General features: G+C 42.3%; 1 protein-coding gene across 5 annotated transcripts in view; it reads left to right on the top strand.

The window, feature by feature from the left end:
- Window positions 1–20,048, top strand: part of msi2a (musashi RNA-binding protein 2a) — a 219,237-nt gene that overhangs the window by 118,871 nt on the left and 80,318 nt on the right. For all 5 annotated transcript variants that reach the window (XM_058412541.1, XM_058412543.1, XM_058412540.1 and 2 more), the window contains exon 8: window positions 2,769–2,817. In XM_058412541.1, coding sequence (XP_058268524.1) covers window positions 2,769–2,817 — 49 coding nt within the window. The remainder of the gene's footprint in view (window positions 1–2,768; window positions 2,818–20,048) is intronic.

Below are 20,048 nucleotides of genomic sequence, written 5' to 3'. Positions count from 1 at the left end.
GTGTTTTCTAGCATCCTGCTTTTAACAGTGTCGCATTAGCCGCTAGCAGAAATCTCCTTCCTGTCAGATTTGATCACGACTTTAAGTAGTTGGATTAAAAAGCGTGAGGAAGAAAACCAGCACGGAAGTGACTCTTTCTTTTTATCCAGAGCTACAAAAGGCAGCAGACTTTTTCTCGCTAACATTCACAATGCAAGAGGTGGCTAGCAGAACCTTTTCTTCATTGTTACAAAAGGCCAGCCACTCCAGTGCAGTCTTCATCGCTCTCCTTTTACATACGATAAGGCCGCCATTATCCATTGAACCGGTCGCTTCAGAATAAGAGGAGAAAGGAGTGAGAGATTTCTGCTTCCCTTGAGTGAGCATGGCCTCACCTTTGTGTGTGTGTGTGTGTGTGTGTGTGTGTGGTGAAGAGGTCCTTAACCTGCTATCAGATAGTGGAAGAGCACAGTGTGTGCTGTGAGAGCCTGCATTGAAAAGACCCGCAGTACTGAAGCATCTCTATAAAAGAGACGTGTGTGTGTCTATATGTGTGTCTCGGTGGAGTGTGACGGTCACGCACCAGGAACTTTCCCGCCGCTGTCCCGCTATGTGTGTGTATAGATGTATACAATGGCTGAACTGACTCCATCTCTGAGTGCTCACTGAATCATGACCTGTCCTTCAGTGGAGTTGCGCTCGATGGGAATAGCAACTTGAGTCGCTTGCTCATGATCAGAATCAGCGCTGTGTGTGTTCAGGCTGTCGAATTGGTTTTCACTGCTGAAATTATTTGATCTTTTATAAAAGTTACATATTCTGAATCAAAGTGAAATTCATGCTTTCCGTTCATTTGGTTTGTTTGGTTTCACTGTTAAATGAACTAAAAAGCAGAAAAACTTCACTTTCACTAGTGAAAGCATACTCGTCAAACACAGTTATTTAGAAATACTGGGATGGATTTTGTCAGACAAAGAATTTGAATCCTATTTTTAGTCTTAAACCCTGTCTCATATCCAGCTTATTTTCTCACTTTTTTTCCTTGATCTAAATATCACATGGCATTGTTGAGGCACTGCAGTCCTCCTTCTGTCTTTATTGTATTCCAAAGTACTGAAGATTCACATCATACAGTCGATTCAGAATTGAATCGCTTTCTCAATGAAATCGATTTAATGCTACAGTTTCCTGGCATGTGGACCATAAAGCTCGAGCAGAAGCAGATGTTTTGGTCTGTACCTGAGTGTGTTCTCACATTCTCACCTGCTTGAAGAACCATACCGGGGGGAGAACACACCAGCTGTAGTAAAACAGATTAAACACTGCATATGTAAAAGCACACACAATGTTCTAATCATAACTAACTGCTGGGTGAGTGTACGGAAATGTTGGGTATGCCCCAATCACTTCATTAATCACAATGTGTGTATATATATATATATATCTATATAGATGTAAATACACAACCTGTAGCCCAGTCTTAGTCTTTAAGACACACCCACTCAAACCTGCCTTCGGTTCCATAAAGAGTCCTTGATATGTCTGAATTTCAGTATACTGTAGAGCCACTGTGAATACTTGTTCTTTCTGTCTGTGTGTGTGTGTAACCCCAGGATATTCAGGATGTTGCGATCTCACTGACCTACCATTAAAGGTGCGGAGGATCGATAACAGGCATTATTATGGTCTAATAATTATGAAAGCCCCCACACACACATACAAACACACACACACACACACACACACAGACTAGCAGTAGTGTTTGGCTTGTGTGTGTGTTAGACTGCTTCTCTAATTCAAACAAACAGAGGCGATGCAGCCAGGTTGTTCCTGTTTACCCTTGTTTGCGTGTGCATGTGCATTCCTATTCCCATCACCCTCATGCCGTCAGCCCCCCTCTGGCACGCACCCTCACTCTGCCACACGCACCCTGCCCGCTCAGAGTGTTACCTAGCGACGGTAACTGGGGCGAGAAACGGAGGACCTTTGGCTCTGGTCCCCCTCTGTGATATTGTCTCCTATTTTTCGGTCTCTGTGTGCACTGAGGGTTTATGATGGACAGGGATGAGGGTGTCGACTGAGGGTTATTAGGCCTGAGGCAGATTTTGGTTTGTATTGAGGCCTCCTGTGCTGACAGCAAGGATCAATAAATAACAATAAATGCTGGAATGAATTTGTTATAACTTCATCAGTTACATTAGAAGACCAGGGAAGCCTTCCAACAGTAAAACTGTGATATTCATTTAAAATGTGGTGATTGGTTACACTGCTGGTTTTGGACAGGAAATGTTCTCTGATTGATTATAGAGAATCTAGCAACAGGAACTGCTGACTGACTGCTTACAGGGGTATTGGGAACTGGAAGTGCTTTCTGATTCCTTAATTAATTGACATTTCTCAATATAACCTCGACATGCGGTAGCTTGTTTATTTTTTTCCCCAAAATCTTTTCATTAGAATTTACCAAAAACATCTGAAGATGATATTGCTAATCTGAAGGATTTTGTCTTGTTTGGACCACTGATGTGCATTTACTAAAATTTAATGGCTCTGTGTTAGCTAGCTAATCATTTAATTCAGTCATTAGCTTGTGTATTCTTACCTGACATATTTCCCTGCTGGCTAGCAACACTTTTTCATCTGTATTTTATATTAAAAAATATCAAGAACATTTAACTTTCTACAGGAATAAGCGATTTCATTATGGTGTGGACTTTCATTTATTTAATCTCTGCCCTATGCTGAAGTTAACCCCTGACCTCACACCTTTTATTCTTTTTTTTTTGCAGGTAGAAGATGCTATGCTAATGTTTGACAAGACCACTAACAGACACAGAGGTAAGAGCTAACTCTTTACTGTTTAAACAGATGTGTAACGACGCCCTGCTGTTATGTCGTCCATGTTTGTTTGTGTGTGTGTTAGTGGGTTGTCCTCTATCAGTGCTGCGCTCTGGCTCCTTGCCTTTATCAGAGCTGTCTGTTTGTCACTGACGCTTGTTGACTGATTGCCGAATCAGAAGACGCGTGTGATGGAAAAACGATCGATGGAGAAGGGAGGGGGAGCAGAGTACCGACCCCCAACATGTCGAGGATTTGATCTGTGGGTTTGGAGAGTTTTATATGCCCTGGCTTGTGTGTGTGTGTGTGTGTGTGTTAGATAAAGGGTGTGATAATGCTTTAGGGAAGCGTTGTCATTATCTCTGTCTGCTTTATCTCGTCTTTATCTGAGATTAGGAAGAGGCTTCGTCCTAAAGCAGAGGACTTTGCAAAGACACAATGCTTCTGTCCTACAAGCACACAATGCACTGAACGCTAATGCTGCATTCACTATCTGTGTGTGTGAGTGAATGTGCGAGAAAGAGAGAGACAGAGGGAGAGAGTGTGAGAGATTTCACAGGAAAATGAATAATTTGCCCAAAATCGTACTCCTCTTACCCCGAATATAATTGCTCACCCAAGACACGCTCGAAACGTCTTGTGTGTCTGGTGCATTTGTCTGAAAAAGATTAAACACGAATGTCCCTCTCTTCTGTTTTTCTCAATATGGCGGAAATAGGATTTTGATTAGCATTTCATGCTAGTGTAATTTGGCTGTAATTTTAGTTGAGTCTTTTCAGAAGGATTTACCGTCACGTCTGAGGAAAATGTTGATCGCCTCAACAGTTTGGTGTCATTTCCATCATCATTCTGCTTTCATGTTCCATAAAATAATCAACAGTGACATTCTAGCTAGCTAAAATCTTTACCTGCAATTGTAAGATTGTGGTTGTGCTCTGTCTCCATACTTCTAGTTGCACAGAAACGCTTTCTTAGACCTTTAATCACTTTAATACCTTCCCATCGTGAAAGCACAAGAAAAAAAATCACGGTTTCCTTTTGAGATGTGTTGAGTGAAATTTCCTGAAGAGGTTGGAAATGTGAGCAGTCACCGTTAGTCTGTGTCCAGAGAGGTGTAGTGAGTAAGTAAGCGAGTAACTTTTATTTCTAGAGCACAATTAAACAGCTTAAAGTGCACCAAAGTGATACAAAGGACATAAGAAATATATATATATATATGTATATATATATATATATATATATATATATATATATATATATATATATATATATATATATATATATATATATATATATATATTTAGCGTTTGACCTGCGTTTAGTGTTGACAGGGTCCACTGTTTTTAGCGGATCATTTGATCCGCATGATTTGGCACAGGTTTTAAGCAGGATGCCCTTCCCGGGCCGGCAGTCTTCATTGGCTGGCTTGGCACCCTGCCCCAAGTGTGCATATGTGTGTGTGTATATATATATATATATATATATATGGCTTTTGTTTAAAATAAATTAAATAAACAAAATCCCAAGTGCATCGTATTTCAGTAGTGTAGTTATACTTCCACTTTAGTCTCTTACACACACACACACACAGCTAATTTTTTTAATTTTGTTCTTAAAATGGGCAAGAACACGAGTCAGCTTTGTGAAAACAAAAGAAAAAAGTTAATAAGGAATAAAAAAGTTAAGCAGCAGCGAAGTCATTTGCATGAAGCAGGTGCAGCGTGTGTGTGCGTTTGTGTGTGTGCGCGTTTGTGTGTGTGTGTTTGGTGTTGGGTTTCAGGCCTTGTTTCACTTTGACTCTGCTCTGACATACATACAGTAGAATGGTTTAGATGCATTGTGGGTCGTCTGGAAATTTCCCACTGAATGACTAAAAAGGCTCCTACACACAGACACACACACAGACACACACACACACAGTTGAGAATAGCAGCTCCTTCCTGCTTTATTTTGGTCTTTAATGAAGCGTGGAGAGCGTTTCTGCTTCAGGACCCACTGACACACCGTCCTCTTTCACACCAACCTCTCTTTCTCTTGTTTTCTGTCGTTTGCTATCGAACACTCTCTCTGTATATCTCTCTATCTATCTTGCTCTCACTCTCTGTCTCTAGCTCTCTCTCTCTCTCTCTCTCTCTCTCACTCTCAAATGTTAAACGCCCTTCAGACTCGAGCAGGTCATCTCGCACAGGAATCTGATTGAGGCTTATCGAGCAGATCTTACCCTCGGCCCCCGGTGCGTTTGCATGGAGGTTAAATTAAAGCAGCCTGAGGAAAAGGTTACTGTCTCGCTCCTTTCCACTCTTACGTCATCGAAGCTTGGTACACAGACTTCAGTGTTTTAAACAGGGACAGATCTCAAAGATCTCTAACAACTCGGTGAATTTGTGGCTTTCATGCCTGCTAACTTGTGCAGAGGAATGAGAAACAGTGAGAGAAGAGGAAAGACATAGTGCTTTTCCACCGACACCGGGCCTAATCCGGAACCGTTCCACGCTTTTGAACCGCAGAAGTATCAGCTCTCGAACCACAAAATCGAGTTCCGTTACGGCACTAAAATGCAAGTCTGGAACTGACGGACCGTGCCGTTTGAACTCAAACTATTTATATAAGCATTATTTCAATATTTTTCCTCAAACCGAATGTAGTCGACCAGCCAAAACATCTGGTGACTACACTGGAGCTGCAAGGGTGAGAATGCTAGTATGAGAATGCTAGATGTCTATATGTGCTGAATGACACCTGTATGGCAGGTTAGAGTGTTAGTTTTGGTCTGAAGGAAGGGATGGCGTAAATATTTAAAGGGAATCGTTCCACCAGAAATGCATAAAAATAAATAAATAATAAATAAAAGAAAGTCCAGAGCAGGGGTAGGGATCTGGTGAGTGGCAAGGCCAAGGCATATGATTTACATTTACAAGGCTCATTCTCATTAAACCTTTCTTTGAGCACTCGTGCCCACGGGGATGTGGGTGGGGCCACCCTACAAAAGACCACGCCCATCAGTAAAGCCACGTGTCAGCACAGGATAAAGGTGATCAGTCAGAAGAACTCTGTAGTGATTTTTCAGTGACGCTTCCCTCTAAAGGAAAAATTGGAGCCAAATCATGCCAGCAGAAATATTTAAATGCCCCCTGAAGCATAATGGACACTCTGTTTTTTCACTTTTTCCTCATCTTTGCCTTGTGTGATGCATCATGGTTGTGCGTAAATAAACGCCCACATCTGAGGTAATGGATCAAACTTGTAGGTCCAATGGTTGCCTGAACCGGGGTTGGCACCATGTCTGTGGAAAACGGAGAGAATTAGAGAAGCACATCAGAGGCTTGAAGTAGTGAATGCCAACCAGAATCTCTCTCTCTCTCTCTCTTATAATTCTTTTTCCCCCCTTGGTTAGACTATAGAGCATTATTCTTCAACTGTTCCTTCTAGGTGACCACCGAAGCTAAGATACACTGTCTTTGTCCTTTCTTATCCTTCTCTCTCTCTCTCTCTCTCTCTCTCTCTCTCTCATTTGAGGCCTCTATCTTAAGAGAGCAAGGTCCTTGCACAAAAGAGCGTGGAGCACACCATCTCACTGGCATTTACTGCACTAAAATGAGGACGATTGTGTTGGAAATTGAGCTTTCCAAAGCCATCAGTCCTGCTGCCCTGCTGCATTGTGGGTTAATGCAATGGCTCTGCTCTCGCCGACGCTCACACTGGAGGTGTGTGTGTGTGTGTGTATGTGTGTGTGCTTGACGGAGTTCATTGTTCTGGCTGTGGAGGAACATTGTCTGTTTCCTGTTCCCCCTCTCTCTCTCTCTCTCTCTCTCTCATTTAGAATTCTCGGCTCTGTTTTTCCTCGACATCTTAAATCAGTCTGAGGAAGAGCAAAGACGTGCAGAAATATTCCGAATGCTGAGCCTTTTTTCCATGTTCTGTGGCTGTTAATGTGATGTTAATTTGTGAGGTCAAGGGTTAAACAGGGGATTATCTTACATAATGTTAATAAAGTGAGGTAGATGACATGGTGTGAGGAAACTGAGGTACTGTGAGCAAAGTGATGTTAGTTAACATGCATAGTGTGAGCTAACTGAAGCTGTTAACTAGGATGCAGTTAGCAAAACAATCTGCGATGTTGTTGGATCATCTCTTTCACCTTCTTGCACATGTTGTATCACAAAAGCCAGATGTCTAGCTGTCACTAGAGAGTCTTATTGATTCACCCAGAGACTGTTATTGATACAGTGTTCAGAAGTTTGGTGCATGGAGGTGTTAACAGCCAGTCAGCTTTCAGGATTCTGAAGATGTTGGGAGTGTGTGTGTGTTTCCTTAACAGGAAGCTTACACACTGCTGTGCTTGCATCTTTCCTCCAAGGCTGAAATTAGCTTTAATATCAACCAATTATCTATCAGTTGAAAGATGCCTGCTATTTTACTGCATTTCTATTCAGATGTGTGCAGCGTATTAAATAAAATTATTGGCCAAACTGAAGAAAAAAAAGGCTATTTGGCCTCATACAGCTCTGTTCCACCTGCATGTGTCCGACTCTGCAGTCTACCCCCTTATTTTCCTGTCAGAACCCGACGTGTGTCTGGGTGATGGGGATGCACTGATCATGGAGAGAAACTTTACCAGCACCGCACAACTCATTTCCATTTTATTAATCCTTGTTATTTTTTGGGGGGGGGATGGATTTCCTTTCCCACGCTCTGGTCTACAAGTGTCGCCATTTTGCACTTCTTGTTTTCACCTTGACTTTTCCTAATACATGTTATGTTTTTCCCCCTCTCACAACTCCGCAAAACCAATGGAGGATCACCTTGATGTCCCCGGTGCACACTGATTCTGCCCCTTCCTCCCTCCCCACTCTCAGCTCCTTGTTTCCTTTAATGAACCGGTAGCGAGGGATGATGAAACGGCGTGAAACGTTAACACTAGCCTGCTTCCTCGATAGAGCCGGGGAAGAGTTAGCATCCAGATGGCATCCAATCCACAGAGTTAACAAAGAGTGTGTCTGATCACAGGTTAAAATTCGGCAGTTTTTTTGAAATGATGCAAGTGTAAGTAACTTAAGCCGCGATTGGTCACGGCGAGGCGTGGGGATGAAAGCCGATTCGCTACGGAGAGAGTGGCTCAGGCCTGAGAGAGAGAGAGAGAGAGAGAGAGAGAGAGAGACGCTGAAGTGGAAAAAAAGACAGAGAGACACAGGTGTTGGGCTGAGTGTGGAATTCTTGGCTGTGGACAAGGTGTTGTTTTGTGTGTGTGTGTGTGTGTGTGTAGCATAAAGCACTGGTTTGTTCCTGGAAGAGAAACAGAAGGCTGCATTGTGCACTTCTCTAATCTGCTTACCTGGATCGGCAGCACAGGGAGCCGTTTCAGTTCCCAGCCTGCAGCAAGAAGCTCAGCTACTGCTCCAAGCGTGTGTGTGTGTGTGTGTGTATGGCTGTGTTCTTTTATTATTTCATGTGTGCCTGCCTATGTCTGATAACTGTTAAAAGTATTTGTCTGCGCCCAGCTTTGTCTCTGCTATTCTAATATCGGGAATAATGAGATGAGGCATTAAAGGCTCCGATCCTGTCATGCTTAGGCAGTGCTAATGCCTCGATCCTGCTCTTAAGTTGATTGTCAAGGACAAAGCCAAACGACTCTTCAATCAGGCAACATGCTGGGTACGTTAGGGGGCACTCGCTTATCTTGAGACGAGACGAGAGAGAGAAAGAGAGAGAGGTGGAAAGTCTCCACTGTCTGGCAAGAGAGACTGTGTGGTTGGCATTAGATGAGTGCCAGGCAATTCTGCTTACCACTAACAACATTCATAGTCCTCTCTCTCTCTCTCTCTCTCTCTCTCACTCTCTCTCTTTCGCTCTCTCTCAAATCATTTTACTTCAACACAGCTTAATTGGCTTGAATGGTCCATGTTGCAAGAAAAAACTCAAAATCCATATTTATTTAGTAACTAAAGAATATTCTGCCTTTTAAAATGTGTAGAAGGCTTACTGGTATGTATGATAGAATTATTCCTATTTTCTGTGTCTTCAGTGATTCTAAAGCCTGTCTTTGTGCATTTCAGTGTTTTTTCCTGCTTGAAAACATCTGCACAGACAAAGCAAACTGTCCTGCTAAGAAGCTAATTGATTGTATCAAGTGTGCTTCAGCGTTAAAATAATAATAATAATAAATATTCTACATAGAAATATGTATATAAATATTTGGAAAGGATTAATATTCTCGTAGCAGTGGTATTTGAGAGAGCCTATATTAACTTCATAAAGAGGCAAATTCTACACAAAAATCAGCTTTGAGTTTGTAATGTGCATATAAATCATAGAAATAACCAGAAAGCCACACCCCCTCCCAGTCTTTTATCAATAATTCGTTATGTTAACGTTGTATGGCAAACAAGTTACAATCACAGTGACTGTGTCATCTGTACCCACCGTACCCCATTAGATATTTGGATTTATTTATTCATTTATTTATTTACTTTCAGCCACTGTATTATGACTGCTGCAAAATCTCCTCTGAACATACAGCAGGAAGCAAAAACACACGCTGAATGCAGACTATCAAGCATTCTGCTATTCTTTAAACAACTCTGTTGACAAAAGTTGATTATCACCCACAACCAAAAACGGTAGCAGCCTTGTCACATCCAGGAGACAAAATGACTCGTCTTCTAATATGAATGGGTTAAGTGCCTCATGAAACCTCCCACATAATTGCCCCTGCAGGATGTAGCGCTGTTTTCCAGTTGCTCCATCACTCGGCAGTCAGGGGAAGCACCCTGCCTCTCTCCCTGACGAGTTCCTCCACATCCGCACTGTTCACAGGAGGAAAGAAGGGATTACAGTTCAAACAGAAGAGTATTTCTATCCCGTCAGAAAGGCACCGTGACTTTAGACACAGACTTGGTTTGTTATCAAGGAATTTTTCCCCCTCTATTTTCTGACCAGGCCTGGGCTGATAGAAAGGTTTTGCTGTTAAACAAAACTCCTTCAGAGCTGAGTTAGTAGTCATTATAATGTGTGTGCCCAAGTGAGCACAGGGGTGTGCAGTGTTGGTCTTGAGAGGGAATTGTGGGTAATTTCCCACAGGTCCACTCGCCTGCTTAACCATGACTCTCGGCAAATGGAATTAGGCGTACGGCGAGATCCGGTGCCGCCGTTTAGAAACTCCAGCACCTCCACCATTAGCTGCGAAAACTCTCGACGGTATTTCTTTTTTCCTAGCGACTAACCTGATATCAGCGATTAGTGTGAATGTCATTTAAATGGCACACCTAATCACATGCATCCTCCTCTTTCTCTTTCTCTCTCTCCTTTTCCCACCCGAGGGCTTTTCTCCCAGGCCTCATCACAATGACAAAGGAAATGATGTGTTCACTCACTCTTAATCACTGCTCAGCTCATCAGCCAGCTGCCAGGAGGAAAGTGTGCATTTGTGTGTGTGTGTGTGTGTGTGTGTGTGTGTGTGTCTGTGTGTGGCATGAACACCTAACACCTCCATTGCCCCTCAACTACCTGCCCAGGTCCAACCCCCCACGCCCACCTTGTTGCCTATACCAGTTCATTACACCCTCTTCACTCCTTAATGCTCAAACAAATCTCGTCGGACTCACCAAAGAGGTCACTTGCTCTGGGCTTGGAGAGCCTTGGGCATGTCCACACAGCAAGAAGAACGACCAGACCAGACCAGGACATTGCCAATTTTAATCAAATAAGAAATCAGAGCACGGTGCTATTAAAAACCAAATTTAGTCATGCTCGCCCCTCTTCATGTCCTCTCTTCATGCTGCACAGGCATGAAGGGCATTCTCCAGCAGAGAATAGATCTCTCTCTTTTTTTTCTTCTTTTTTTTTTAAGCCAGAGGAAGGCAACAGACCCCGCAGCTATGTGTAGACGGACTCTCCAGGAAATGAAACCCCCTGCTGCCAAATCATTCATAAATAGAGTTATGTAACCTTTGACCTGTTATAGCTCTATCCATCCAACAGCATGGAGAATCTGGCCTGATCCTGTGATCATTACATATTTGACTCCCCCTGAGATTGAGGCCGATCCTAAAGAAGTCCCCACATCAACATGCAAATCTCAGCTAACAGTCTCTTTATCCTGGTAAAGGTTGCAAGTTGATCTGGGAACAAGTCATGAATACACTCTGGTTGGCATGCCAGTACGGTGGATACCATCGTACATTAGACATGCTAATCCAACAACTAGAATGTGTTTGGGATGTGGGAGAAAGCATGGCAGAAACCCGCACAGACCCAGGGATACTCCAGACACAGTAACCTAAACTCGGGGTCAATCCTGAGACCATAGTGTTGCGAGGCAGCAACGATATATCCTCGTACCACTGTCCTGTCCTGGTTCCAGCAAACGTGATTTTTTCTAATAAGGTTTTTCATACTTTCAGCAAATATTTACACTCATTCAATGATCAAACTAAACCGAATTCAGAGGACATCAAGTCTCAGCTATTATTTGGGTTTTTGACTAAATTGAAATGTAATTGAAATTGAGTCACTTTTAGTCTAAAATACACCAGAAAATGAAAATAGGCACAAATATTAGAACCCGTTAGATCCATGTGGTTCCAGACTACAAATGCTGTAAAGTTCTTAAGGGAAATGCTTTACCGTATGTTTGTCATCTCTATAACAACCCTTTACGCACCTACAGTGTATTTGTTTTCCAAGTCGCAGTGAATGAGTTTGTTATTAGAGAAATGTTCAGCACATTAATATGAAGTCAGCACTAATGTTGGCTGCTGTTACTGAAAATCAATCATTGCCCTTTTTTATGAGAATTCAGTAGTAGGGTATATTTGTTGCAATTCTTTCAATTATTTGCTCTTTCATCAGTCTATATGAACTATAGTAACATTGCCTAAACTTTGCCAATTAGGGTCTGAAGTGCTGTTTTGAAGGAAGTAGGAACGTTAAAATAAAATGGCAATGCCTGGTACAATAACAGGATTTTTTTTCTTTTTTCCTTTGAGTAAGCTTGAGCAAAAAGCAATTCATTATGCGTAAAATGCTGTCAGTCGAAGATGGGTACAGTTTTTAAGAGTCTGCTTTACATTGTTTCACACCGAAAGTGAGAGAGATGGAGAGCAAGAGAGAGAGACACTGCTGGAGGGAAAAGGAGATTTAAAGCAAGGCCATTGTTCAATCTCCAGACCACAGTCTCCTGCTAAAATGGAGCGTAAACCCCAGTGGCGTTCGGGCTTGCAGAGTCGATGGTAAACATAAGGTCTAGAAATGTGTGTTTAGGCAGCAGAGTTGTGTTTTCATATTAAACGAGTGCTGGCAGCTTCGTGGGCTGAGCTTTATAAATATCTAATGCACTGAGCACTATTAACAGCTGTGTTGTGTTGTGCCAGCAGCCCGTGTGTGTGTGGGGGGGGGGCTGTACCCTGTATCACACCACTGCCACACTTGTCTGCCATCTCTCTCTTGCTCTCTGTCACACACACACACACACACACACACTTTCTCTGTCTGTCTGTGCATTACTAAGGCTACAGTTTTTTATTGAGTTGACTCACGGAAGTTTTTTCGACCAAACTTTTCTTTATTGCATCGAGGAAAATTATTTGATTTAGGAACACTAACTCTGTGGTTCTCTTGCTCTTCAAGGAAGTCTGAACACTGGGACGCTCACGTTAACTGTATAGAAGAGAAAATGACTGAACTCAGGTTTTTCTTGGTAATATTTCTACTTCAACAATTTTCCCATAGAGCTACAAGGCTCATTTAGCGAATGGAAGCCTATTTCTTAAAAAAAATCTTCTCAAAATCATTTCCATAAATACATCTGCAGTCATCGCTTACTTTTTGAAACATTTTTAAGCATCGCAAAATAATTTCTTAAATATTTTTAGTTGCAAATTCACTTTTTGAGTTTTATCACAAATTTCTATCTTCAAGCTTTGGCAGATGGAGTATAGGATAAATCAGTGTTTCTGATTTGGTTTTCCAAGATGGCCGACACCATTGTCCTTTAACACATTTGTAGACATTTACATAAAGATGGATTCTGGGTAAGAGAGACTTGGTAGTTACATTAGACTTGTAGATAAAAAATGTTGGACACCAAGCATGTCTTGGCTGGCTGGTTTAAATTATGTTTTGCTCTTCCTTTCTGAGCCTTGGGCAGAGCGAGTAATGGTTAGAGCTAAGTAATCTCTCCAGCCTCAGTGAAATCTATCCCTTGTAAAGGAGTGTCATATCACACAAACCCCTTTTTTCCAAACTGCCACATTCTCTTTTTATGCGCTTTGAGTAAATATTGACGGAGTTTTATTTGCACGCTCTTGTTAATTCAGCGTTTAATTGATTCTCGGATATTAATGCTTGCGGCATTGTGTCACTCTAAATTCAAAATTTGCAGACTTTTATTTTCGCCCTGCCTGGAGCCGTTAACTTTTTGTCTTAATGGGTGCAAACAAAAACAGGCTGATGTTACGGAGTTGGTGTGTTATATATTTTTTAGTTTGTTTGTTTTTTTTAAAAAAGTTTTTTTGTGTTATGGAAGTCCAAGCACAAAATATAATATGAGCAAGTCAAATGTTCTGTTTCATCAGTTCATTGAAGGTGTTATAGTGAAGGAGGTGTGGCCTCTATTTCTCACAGTTGTGAAGGTATCTGTATCTGTCCCAGGTGTGCTTTCTATAGTGCAGGAGGATCTGTCCCAGTAAAGGATGTTTGGCCTCTGTATCTGTTTCAGTGAAGGAGGTGTGGCCTCTGTATCTGTCCCAGTTAAGGAGGTGTGGCCTCTGTATCTGTCCCAGGTGTGGTCTCTATAGTGAAGGAGGTGAGGCCTCTGTATCTGTCCCAGTGTGCAAGAGGTGTGACCTCTGTATCTGGCCCAGTAAAGGAGGTGTGGCCTCTGTATTTGTATCAGTGAAGGAGGTGTGGCCTCTGTATCTGTCCCAGTGTGAAGGAGGTGTGACCTCTGTATCTGTCCCAGTGAAGGAGGTGTGGCCTCTGTATCTGTCCCAGTGAAGGAGGTGAGGCCTCTGTATCTGTCCCAGTGTGAAGGAGGTGTGACCTCTGTATCTGTCCCAGTGAACGAGGTGAGGCCTCTGTATCTGTCCCAGTGTGAAGGAGGTGTGACCTCTGTATCTGTCCCAGTGAAGGAGGTGAGGCCTCTGTATCTGTCCCAGTGTGAAGGAGGTGTGACCTCTGTATCTGTCCCAGTGAAGGAGGTGAGGCCTCTGTATCTGTCCCAGTGTGAAGGAGGTGTGGCCTCTGTATCTGTCCCAGTGAAGGAGGTGAGGCCTCTGTATCTGTCCCAGTGAAGGAGGTGAGGCCTCTGTATCTGTCCCAGTGAAGGAGGTGAGGCCTCTGTATCTGTCCCAGTGAAGGAGGTGTGGCCTCTGTATCTGTCCCAGTGAAGGAGGTGAGGCCTCTGTATCTGTCCCAGTGAAGGAGGTGAGGCCTCTGTATCTGTCCCAGTGAAGGAGGTGTGGCCTCTGTATCTGTCCCAGTGAAGGAGGTGAGGCCTCTGTATCTGTCCCAGTGTGAAGGAGGTGTGGCCTCTGTATCTGTCCCAGTGTGAAGGAGGTGTGGCCTCTGTATCTGTCCCAGTGAAGGAGGTGAGGCCTCTGTATCTGTCCCAGTGAAGGAGGTGTGGCCTCTGTATCTGTCCCAGTGAAGGAGGTGTGGCCTCTGTATCTGTCCCAGTGAAGGAGGTGTGGCCTCTGTATCTGTCCCAGTGAAGGAGGTGTGGCCTCTGTATCTGTCCCAGTGAAGGAGGTGAGGCCTCTGTATGTGTCCCAGTGTGAAGGAGGTGTGACCTCTGTATCTGTCCCAGTGAAGGAGGTGTGGCCTCTGTATCGGTCCCAGTGAAGGAGGTGTGGTTTCTCTGTTCATATTAGAGAAGAAGGGCTGGCAGTCTGTCAGTCAAATTGAAGGAGGTATAGCTTCTGTATCTGTCCCAGTGAAGGAGGTGTGGCCTCTGTATCAGTCCCAGTGAAGGAGGTGTGGCCTCTGTATCAGTCCCAGTGAAGGAGGTGTGGCCTCTGTATCAGTCCCAGTGAAGGAGGTATAGCTTCTGTATCTGTCTTAGTAAAGGAGGTGTGTCCTCTGTGCCTGTCTATTTCGGTTAGCTGTGTGCTTTTCCAAATCTGACAGCAAGAAGTTTGTTTTGCTTTGCAGAACTGAATCATGCTGAAACCTTCAACTGCTTAAAAATATATCTCTTAAACATCAAATCAGCAATCATGTCTCACACACACTCCTATCTGCCAGAGCTCAGGGTTGGATGTTGTGTGAGCTGTAGTCTGATTCCGGTTTCTCAGCGGCTGGCTCGTGTGTTTAACCTGCATAACAGCAGCACACAGGGGGTTTGGCCGAGGGCTCTCAGCTGTGCGATCAGCCGCTTGTTGTGGAAATGGTTTTGATAAATAATAAAGCAGGTAATAACTAGTTGGTGGTGAGGGCACACCACCTCGCCGTGAGAGCGATCAGATGTGGATAATGAGTGAACAGGGTTACGATTGCAGCATCCATTATTAAACCTCCAACCCCCCTTCTCTCTCTCTCTCTCTCTCTCTCTCTCTCTCTTTTCTCCCTTTCTGTCTTTTTCTGACAGCTGAGACAGGCCTATACACTTCTCTAGCTTGTCCACTGGAGAAGTCAGGTATGTTTTTATATAATTGGTGTATGTTTACTTAGGAAAGGGCCATTTTGTTTTATTTAGCAAAAAAACCTCAGGAGATATTTTATAGTAGAATGCACAGATGGGAGTCATGACACTAGTAGTCATGATTTTCAGCTAAAAATCAATCAATCGATTAGCTATATGTACCATGCAAAACTCTTATGTGAATGTAATGACTGTTTAATGCTGAAAATTTCTTAAACTTGTGGCTAAAGCTGTGATTGTTATATTAACTGTGTCTCATTCAGCTATTATTCTTTATCTCACTGTTATTGTTTTGTCATTGGTTCACCAGTATTACATGGCCCTTGTTGCTGTGTTACTAAGGCTGTGAGAAAGGAAGGGTGTAGTGTGCCATGTTTGTGAGTTGGTATTGCTGACTAAAAATAAAAGTTTATATTTGTAATGTTCATAAATAGCTCATCCCCTCACCTCCACACTGCTCCAGGAGTCCGCCCCAAAACAGTGAGTGGTTTGGTGACTCTAAATTGGTCCTGTGTGTCTGTGTGTGTCTGTGTGTGTTTGTGTGTGTGTGTGTGTGATGAGAAATGGGAGACCAGGTTGCTGGCTCATTAGTTACTCAGAGAGGAGGACATGGGTTGGAGAGAGAGCTAATGTGTGGACATTTGTGAGAGAGACACATTATCTTCTCCCATTCCCCGCCATCATCCTCCTGTCTGTTTTCGGTCTCTCTCTCTCTCTCTCTCTCTCTCTCTCTCTGTACCCCTCTCTTTCTGTCTTTTACTTATTGTTTGCTCTGTTATAATATCTGTGCTGTCAAGCATTTGCTCTAATGGGTTGCCAGTTCCTCACAGACTCCCACACTCATCTCGGCACTAACTGGCTCAACATGAGTCTCTATCTCTTAAATACATGCCATTTCATTCATCAGTTCTTATCGTTTTTTCTGTGTGTGTGTGTGTGCGTGTGTGTGTGTGTGTTGCATGTAATAATTAAACCTGATGTAGAGCTTGCATTCCCTCAGGTTTTCCCCCTCACCTGGTGCAGTGTCACTTTCGTTCCATCAAGGACATTCTTCCACAATTTCATCTTCCCTCTCTCCTCCTTTTCACTATCTGCTGTTAGAGAGAGAGAGAGAGAGAGAGAGAGTGATCCATGAATCTTAATGTGGCTGCTGAAATTGATTCAGAACGATGCAGAAGCGATTGTTCTCTCAGCCTCTCTTCCCTCACATAAACAATCCATAGAGGTTCCTAAACAGTAGAGCAAGCATCACGTCCAGTACGCTCTCTCTACCATTTAAAATAATCGTAATGTTGTACTGTTTCGAAAAAACTCGGCAGAATTTGTTTCCAGCATAAGGCTCTGCTGCTGGTTTGTGGAGCCACCGAACCATCACACATTCCTACTGGTGTAACTGCTGAACCATGACATCATCCAGAGAGAAGGAAATGCTGTTTAGCTTTGAAAACATATTTAATCATTCAGAGTATAATTCTTTAGATTGCACACAATCAATAGGATCATATAGGATGCACGTTCATTGTTTTAGGAAAGAAAAACAATTCCTTTATTTATTGTTTATTCCATTATTAAACTTTTAGAGACTTTTTGATAATTTAACTCCATTTTCTGCTATTTATTTATTTATTTATTTATTTATTTATTTATTTATTTATTTTGTTTATTTTCTCCCAATTTAACCTTTTTATTATTGTACCCAATTTTATTCCTTTTTTATCCAATCATACTAGTGATTTCAAGCCAGGTAGGGCGAGTCAGGGTGAGGGTTCTTTCTCTTTTTCAATTTTTCAATATTTTCAAATTTGTCCCATTAACTACAGCAACAAAAAGAGGTAAGAGAGAAAATAGCATTCTGTGTTCATTCTAATGAACACTGCGTAGCGTTGATTTCTACCGGAGTGTAGATACTATTTAAGCCATCACTTTGAGTGTACGCTTACTGTTTGCAGATCTGTCCGATCTAACCGATGTGTTTAGTTCTATCTGATCTCACACACCAGAGAATTACACTGGAGCTGTGTTGGTGAGGTTAGCGGCTGTGTTCAGTCAAGCTCTCGGCAGATCACAGAGCCGCTTTGATAAGTGGAGCTGGGAGAGAGAGAGAGAAAGAGAGAGAGAGAGAGAGGGGTGGAGTGGAGTCTTTTATATATCTGCACAGTTGTGACTTCCTGTTGGATGTAACTCAACTCACCGTTCAATGTTTGACTGTGTCCGTGTTTCTCAGCACTCTCCCATATTTTCCAGACACGATACAGTACATCAATATCTTCCCCTCTAGTTGATTCAGACACATGTTTGTTATCATGTGTGATTAGCGTTTAGAAGATGCATGTGCTCATTAGTTCCGTAGACATATTACAGTAAATGTTTGACTTGCGACACTCTGCAGATTCAACAACCTTTGTCACACGAGTAAACAGAGACAGCTGTTGTGGCGATCAGATGTCACCAACTCAACACTTTAAACTCGCTTTCTTAAGGCCTCAGTACACTTCATACGGAGACAACACTGTGCAGAGATTTTGTTCACCATGTCCTGCACGTTGTATCTGGCTGAACTGATGGCTGAAAAAACATGCTACGCAGCCAAGCCTGTGAATATTCATTCCAAACAAACAGGCCAGTGTCAAGAGTGATTTATTCCGACATGAACAGCTTTCAGGATCAAAGATTTCTTCCTGTAGTCGTGGAAATTGTCATAATATTTTAACAGTGCCACTTGGAGAGCTTGTACACGACGGCTAACTCTAAACCACGGAACGCACGCGCTTACACAAGCTCACGAACATATTTCCATCTTTATGCAAGCCGTGATGAACTGACATGCTAGCACAACGTATGCTAACTAAACAAACTGAAGAACATCATTGGAAATCTATGCGAATATGAACAAAAAACTGCATTTTTGATAAGATTCCTCAAAACCCATTTCTGTCACTTTTTCTCTAATTTTGAAGGTGGACCTTCTGTTTTTGTTTTGGTTTCCTGTTTTGGTCCGAACCTCTACTTCTGATTGGCTCCCTGAATGTGTGCACCTAATCCTAGTTTCCCTTTAATCCCCTCTTTTAACACCTTAATTCACATCTGTGTTTCCCTCTGGCCTTTGCAAGTTACTTCCTGTTTTTCTGAGTGTTTCTAATTTTACGTTTTTTCCTAATTTATCTCTGGTCACTTTCTTTATTTATAATTTTGGATTATCTGGTGTTAAACAAGGGGTTTTTTTTTCAAGATTTTATTTTATTATTCAGATATCTGTGGCAGTTAATGAACAGATATTCACTTAAATGTTAGGAGAGGAAAGGAACTATGTATTTAATATGGTGTCGTATTCGTCTGCAATTAAACGTTCCCCCTGTCAGTGTTGGTGGGTTCTAATGGGAAAAAATGTACAGCCAAATCTTTAGTGAATGTCAGCTCAGTATTTCGGCCTGTTGCTGCACTGTACACTCTGTCGCTGAATAAAATACAGTGCAACATTTAAACTCAAAAACAACATTAAGATTTCTGTCCTAAAACTGGGAATGAAAAAACAAAAACAAAACAGAAGTGAAGTTTCATGCTAGAGCATCCATGATGGGAGTGTTAGTGAATCAGGTCATTTGACTCAGGATTCGACTCATTTTGGCTCCTCAAATGATTCACTACTCTTTGTTTCCCCCCTCTAAACCACATAAAGTTTCTACTTTTAGGTCAGGAAATGGTTCTTACTGTGTTTGAAACTATAAATTGTACTTTCCAATCAACAGAATAGTCATGTTGTGCTTTCTAAAATTTATAAATAATTTAAAGTAAGCAAAGTCCTCATGACCTGCACACCCACTTGTGTCCATACAATTATTTAGAACTATTCAGAACTTGTTTTCTTGCTTCTTCTTATTAATGGCTGTTCTATGTGATGCACAGTTACATGTGAATGTGGTAACTTTCAGTTTTAATTGTCAGGAGATTTGATTGCGATCTAAACTTAGCACAGCTATCGAGAGCAATTATCGTACACAAAAACTGTGAGGGGGGAAAAAATGCAGTTTTCTCATCCTGCTTTGTGTGTCGTCATTCACGAAGTTTTCTCATCCTGCTTTGTGTGTTCACACGGTTTTCTCTGCGAAAAATAATTGCATAAATGACATCAGAAGAATTGTCCCATTCATCAGCATTCATACACATAATTAGCACAATTTGGGATTAGAGAGAGAGAGTTTTTTTCTCTTCCTCTTTTCATCTCTCCTCATGTTCCTTTATTTGCCCTCTGTGATCTCTCCATCTCCGCTGCCTGGGTGACCCTTTTCTCCTCCTCCCTCAGGAGACTCTCATGCTCTTTCCTTCCTTGCGTGTCCTGGGGATTCTCTTTCTCTCATTCCGGTCTCGAAGGAGTGAGCTCTGTGATCCCTCGCTTTTGCCCTCCATCCATCAAACCACTCCGCTGCTTCATCCCTCCCACATTAACATCTCTCAAATGCCACTTTGCTCAGGCTTCTTTTTTTTCTTCTTTTTTTCCCCTCCTTCCACATCTTTTTCCTTGTCTTCTAACTCAAACTGAACCTTACCTCTCCCTTTAGAGTCTCTCTCTCCTTCTCTCCTCCGTCTGTCTTCCAGT

Source organism: Hemibagrus wyckioides, linkage group LG16 (assembly GCF_019097595.1).
Source record: "Hemibagrus wyckioides isolate EC202008001 linkage group LG16, SWU_Hwy_1.0, whole genome shotgun sequence".
NCBI classification, from domain to species: Eukaryota; Metazoa; Chordata; class Actinopteri; order Siluriformes; family Bagridae; genus Hemibagrus; species Hemibagrus wyckioides.
This window is presented reverse-complemented; position numbering and strand designations above follow the sequence as displayed.